Below are 6,232 nucleotides of genomic sequence, written 5' to 3' on the forward strand. Positions count from 1 at the left end.
GCGTTAAGAGGGCTCGGTTATGAACAACTGCTGGGTATGCGCGCGTTAACCCTTCCCAAAAGGAAAAAAGCAAAGTTCAGAGAGATTACCCAGCAACTAGTTCTTCCATCCCCCCCCACCCCCACTCCGAATTTTAGGAATGTTATCTCTCAGCATCTAGTTATCCAATAAGTTGGAAGAATGCAGTAAACCCAGCAGGGGTCCTAGATTCAATCACTGCCAAATGGATAGAAAATACTCTTACTATTGTATAGAAGAAAAGCTCATCTACTAGAAGCCAATCACATTCTGCAGACTTGAAAATGCTTCAAAAATAAAACCTCCATAATCTTGAGCAAAGCATTAGGACTCAAGCTTATCTTTTCCCCCCATTCCTATATTAAAAGAACCACAATGAGTAGATTATCTGAAGTATACACTATCTTCCACCCTCCCCCACCCACAGGATAATTGCTTACCAAAAAACAAAAGGAAATGGAGACGTTCTTTGAACCAGTTGAAAGTGCCTGTTTACCAGTTTAGTTTTACATCTCAATTCAGCAATCGGAGGGAAACGCTTCAGTAACACGGCTTTTAAGTCAAATCATAGTTGGCAAGTTAGAGCTATAATTAAGTTCTACTTGATTAAGAGCTAAAAACTTGTTCCAAACAGTCTTGGAGCAAAATTCAGGGGCTCTGCTGAAAGGGAAAAAAACAAAGAACCAAAGAAGGCTGTAATCGCTGGTAAAGCGTCTGAGTTTGGCTATTTACATGAAGAGATCTGTCCCCCTTTTCCCTCAACTGGAGCTCATCTTTTAGGCAAACTTGTAAACTCCATGCAGGCAGGGGCTTTGATTGTCCCCTTCCACAGAGCCCCTCCAGAACAAAGACTGACCTAGACGTGAAATTCATTTGGGAGGGAAAAAAAAAAAAAAAAGGATGGTGGCGACTGGAGATGTGCAGCTTGTCTGGAATCAGAGTCTTTTAAAAATGGTTCGGATGCTTTCTCTCAAGAATCACAAGTACAACAGGTTAAGGGCTGATGAAAAGGAGAACTTGCTGAACTCTTCCCATCATTTTTCCAGGGCAAGAAGGCCCAGAGCGTGAGATGCAAACGCTGCTTTATTTCGAACTCTCTTCCCAAGGATCCCTTAATGTAAAGTCCAAAAAGGCACATCTCAAACATTAAACACTCATCGTGGCTTCCTCATCAAAGGGACTGATAGAAAACCCCCTCCCAGACCATGATAAAACAGTCCCTTGGATTCCCAACATGGCTAAATCCCACCGTGAGCATGCCATTTCAACTGGGAGCTGCTGTTTACTCAAAACGAGTAAAAATGAGAATTACAGATAATGTACTTGAGGTCCCCAGCCTGGTAGGCGGCAGACTCTCAATTAGCTCGTACCCATCTTGACACGGTAAGTAAATACAATGGAAAACATGGTTATTGTGAACAAAACTAATTACTCATCACATTCCCAGCACACAGTTGGGTCTTTGTAGTTGAAATTATCTGAACAGGATTCTTTACCTCCACTGTAGAGAGGGAAGAAAAAAAATCCAAACGCTCAGAGAAACCGAGCAGGTCTCAAGGTTACACAGCTGAAAGCTATACCCGACAGGAATGCACATCTCTAAAACCTTACCAAAAACCTAACTTCGTTTACAAAGAGGTGAAGTGTTAAGCCCATCTTCTGTCTCCCAAGATGGCTCCCCAACTCTTCACCCATGAGGAAGCTAGCAGAGGCTTAAATGACCAAGTACCGACTGGTGCAATTTACTTTTAACGGAACAAAAGGGGCTGCGGGCAAGTTGGAGCCCCTTTATCGCAAACTCGGATCCAAGCACAGAAAGTCGGCCTGCATGCAACACGCAAGCTACTATCAACGAGATTTCCCTCTCTCCCGCAATTAAAATAGGAACTCCCAAGTGCCCTCTCCTCCGAGTCATTACAGCCAGGGGTAGGCCCTTGTTTGAAGGTTGGGGATCTTAATCGTTGGTGGTTGTAATCCAGTTTAGCACAAAGGGCATTCGAAATTCTTTTGAGAAAATGCTAATTTTCCCGTATGTAGCGCGGAGTCCCTGCCCACCTGCAGATTTTTTAATCTAATTGATCGCCAAGCTCCATTTTCCTCCCTCTAGAACTGCGTTCTTTACAAGTGGATCTCCAATTGGTCTTGCAAAACAGGACCGGCCCAATCTGTTTTTAATTATACCTATCTATGTCTCTATTTATATGTATACAGATCTGTCTATACAGATCTATACAGACACGTGTATCTGTATAGTTACACATCCATAATGCACAGATAGGTACATACATCCAGGCTGCTCAAATGCAAAATGCAGCCATTAAAAAGTACTGCTTGGGGACACTACCTCCTGTCCCACGCTGGCAACCGGAGCCTCTGCAAACACAATCTAGGATCTCGAGGAATTCTTTTCAAGAATTCCAAAGACTTGGCAAAGAAGGCCAGGTACAGCCAGGGATCGCGCTAGCCACCGGCTCAAGTCCCCGGGGGCGCCCGTCCTCTGGCCCAGCCCAGGGCTCTGCATCTCCACCCCCAACCCATCCCACCCATCAGGTGTGAGCCGGTACCTGCGAGGGGACCCGCCTCTCAGCAAAGCGTGCTGCTCCAAGCCGGGCCTCCAGGGGGCGCCCGCGCGCAACTCGGCGGTCCGCTCCAACCCAGCGATCAATAGCGAACCCACCCCCTCCCAAATCGGGGAGATAGCGCACAGCCAGGCCAGAGATCCTAAGCCCAGCTCGGGTTAACCGATTGCAAACTCCAACCAGGGTTCATTTGAGAAGCTACCCCGTAACAAGCTCCCCCCCAAAAGGTGCCAAACAACTCGAAAAGCACCACTTGCATGCGCCCACCAAAAATGAAGGGGGTAGGAGAATGGGGAGGTCAGAGCAGAACCAGGGGAGGGGTCAGAGCCCGGAGCTCGCCCCTCCTCTTGGGAGGAAGCGGGCGGGCGGAGGGTTAACCCTTTTGTTCCAGGTGGGCCAGGCGACGAGCCTCTCCATGCTCCCCCCCACCCCCACAGCACCCCCCCCACCCGAGGCACAAAGAAGAGTCCATCCTCCTGGGACCTCGGGTGCGCGCAGCCCTGACCATCAGACGCCCCGAAAACGCACAGCCTCCCCTGGTGAAGCCGATCTCTTTAATTTGCCCTGGAAAAATGTTATTTGCGGGAAAAAAAGGGGTTTACATTCACCTATTACAAACTTGAGAAACGTTATTACATTCCCTTCCCGGAAAAAAAAAAAAAGAGAAGGTGGCCAATTCCTTCCCATCGGAATTGTGGCTCAGAGCGTCTGGGCGTGCAGCGCTCACCCCCATCAGCGGCTGAGAAATTAGAAAGCAGGCGGGGAGCAGAAGGGAAGCGACCCACAAGGCCCAAGAGGAGGTTTACGACGCCCCCTCCCCCACGCGTACGCTAGAAACTTATCAGGCGACAATTTGGCGGGCCAGGACGGAGGGGCGATAGTGGGAAATCGACTCGCTCCTACAACCGCCTCGGTTAAGTGACTAGGAGGAGGGGAGTCTGTCCGGCCGCTCCCGGCGGGGCTGGGGTCCCGAACGCCTCCCGACCCCGGAGACGCTCGCCGCGGAAGCGTGGGGCGGGTCAGCCCCGGGAGCTCGCCCTGGCCGCGACCGCCCAGTCCTGGCCCGACCTCTCCCCTCTGGCCCCTGGGGCGCGCTTCTGGAAAGCCGGGCGCCCCAGAAAAGCCCTACAAAACGCCAGGCGGGTGCACCCCAGAGAGGCGGCCGCGCGCCCGCGACCCCGGCCCCTGGGGGCCTGCACCCCTCCGGCTCGCCGCGGTTATTTTTAGGAAGTCGGAAATCAAAGATGGCTGGAGGTCAGGCCCCGAAAGGTTAGGGCGAAGATCCGCAGGCGGCAAAGCCCAGGGAGAAAAAGGCAAAACCCTCAGTAAATTCTGAAAAGGGGCAATACGGGCCCTCCTCCCCCACCTCCTCGGGCCCTCCAGTCCCCTCCACGGAGCGGGTGGCTCGCACCCCAGCCCCGGGAGGTGGGGAGAGGTCGCGCCCCCTCCCCCCGCCGGGCCCGGGAGGGTCGCGTGCAACAGATCGCCCTCCAGCCTCCTAGAAAAGCCCCCAAGGGGTGAAGGAAAAGGTGGGGACCCTCGGGGTCTTTCTTTTAAAAGCGGCGCCCGAGAGGGAGGGAACCTAAGTTACAAGTGGGGGGGGGGGAGGTTACTACTAGCGAGGGGAGTGGAACCAATTAAGAGAGGGGCTAGGAATGAGAAGGGAACCTTTCAGGAATAAGAGGGACAAGAGGGGGTGGGGGGGGTCAATCTTACAAGAGGAGCCGGACCTGGGGGCGAAACTTACACGAGAGGGACGCGGTAAAAGTGTAAAATGAACAAGGGCGGGGGTGGGGGGGGGGGATGAGGGTGACTTCTCTAGGACCGAGCCCCCAGATCTTGGTTCCAGAATCTGCGCTAGAAGCCGCTGGCTCCCCGAAGCTCGCGCCTTGGAGGGTCCCACGAACGTCCGGGAAACTGCACGCCCCCGGTGCGCGCCCCCAGCCCCACTCACCCGGCTCCCCCGTCGCCGGCGCGGCTGGGGCCGCATCTGCAAACTCCGCGGCCGACCGCTGCGGCAGCTGCTCGCCCTGGTCCTCCTCGGAGTTGATGTGCTGGGGTTTCGCCTGCTTGCGCCTCGACATGGTGCGAGCATCGGGCCGCCTGGAGAGCCGCGGTAATTTGCCCACTCCGCCACAAATTCCTGGAGTTAGGAAATTTACCCCCCTTCGGCCAGAACGCGCATGTCCCAGTAATTATTATTATCAATAATGCATTGCGATTTATCATGAGCCCTGACAGCTGATTGGCCTGGGTCCAAGACCTCAGAGATCATTTAAATAAGCCCTCATTGATCAGGGAGGGGCGAGGCATTCTGGGCTTTGTAGTCCGGCCCTACAGGCGACAAAGGCGTGTTCATCTGGGGAGGGCAACTAATTAGCATCCGGGCTCAGATTGGCTAGGTCGTGCACGAAATCGGAGGGGGACCCGTCCTCGCCCCCGCTCTCTGAGTCCTTGGAGAGAAGAATGAAAATAATTGTGTGCTTATTAAAAACTAGGAGCTTCCGTAAAAGTTTTGGAACGAGCGTGTTTGGCAGTGGGCTCCAGAAATTACTTTTGTAAGGCTGATATCCGCGCAAGCCCGGGTCGGAAGGGCTTTTCGGTGGAATAGTTTGGCTCGATTTTTACATCTACCACAAGAAGTCACAAACAAAAAAACTGAGATAGGACCCCTGTCTCCTTAGATCTTATTTTGGATTGAAATGTTTAAATTGAATTTCGAGATGCCTGAAGGATGATGGAAAGGGTGTTTTATTCAACCTTAACAGTCCGTCTCACCCCTTAAAGTGGCCTTGGACTTTCCAGAATTTCAGACCATTTATTTCCTTTAAATACTAAATAATAGCACCCCCTCCCCCCCATTCATATTCACAAGGATTCGTTTGTTGTCGCAGTGCGACCTTGATTTTTGCTTTGGGGGTTTATTTTTACTCTAAAATGACTGGATACTAAATACAGACAAGGCAGATTCAAGGCGAGCATAGTCAGAGATAATATCAAAACAGCAAGCAATTGCATTTTTTCCCCCCCGCAAGCCATAAATGTCTGATAACATCATATTTTATTACGGAGACAATGTTCTAACATCTCCCACGAAATAGCAATGAGTCCTGTCAGAGTAACTGGTTATGGGTAATCTTAACCATTGTTGAAATTTTTTGCATGGCTTCATTATGGAAAAGGGATTTAGTTCAAAGCGATTGGATCATCCTGACCCGGGACGCCTGGCACTTTCTAAAACTGCGTGTGCATATTACATGCACATATATCGATACAGTAAATAGGTATTTAATTCCACCACATTGTGCAGTGTAAATGCTCAGTAAGCGTTGAGCCAAGATGAAATGTGCAGCCTTCTGAGTCTTGGATTGGTGTTTCCATATGATGCCTCTGGGCCTGAGCCTTTATTTGGCATTTGCTTCATTGTAAGAGACTGTGCAACTGTAAACCACCCACATTTGTGCCTTACATTTTCTCGATTAGTTATATATCAAGTTCCCAGCTTGTAAGAGTTTCTTGTAAGCTCATCAGAAACACAAGCCCAGAATGCTGGGCTCATAAATACATTCACCTGGGTGTTTGGACATCCCAAGGCAGAAAATAAATCAGTTTGATCATCTTTTTGATATTCATGG

The 6,232-nt window shown here is 50.7% G+C and overlaps 1 protein-coding gene across 1 annotated transcript in view; it reads right to left on the reverse strand.

Annotated features, from left to right (window-relative positions):
* SALL4 (spalt like transcription factor 4) overlaps window positions 1–4,886 on the reverse strand; it is a 20,692-nt gene extending 15,806 nt beyond the window's left edge. The window contains exon 1 of the mRNA XM_040459778.1: window positions 4,552–4,886. Within this exon, the coding sequence (XP_040315712.1) occupies window positions 4,552–4,681 (130 nt within the window). The 5' untranslated portion in view covers window positions 4,682–4,886. The remainder of the gene's footprint in view (window positions 1–4,551) is intronic.
* Between the last annotated feature and the right edge of the window lie 1,346 nt (window positions 4,887–6,232).

Source organism: Herpailurus yagouaroundi, unplaced genomic scaffold (assembly GCF_014898765.1).
Source record: "Herpailurus yagouaroundi ecotype Mexico unplaced genomic scaffold, PumYag 246, whole genome shotgun sequence".
Classification (NCBI taxonomy): domain Eukaryota; kingdom Metazoa; phylum Chordata; class Mammalia; order Carnivora; family Felidae; genus Herpailurus; species Herpailurus yagouaroundi.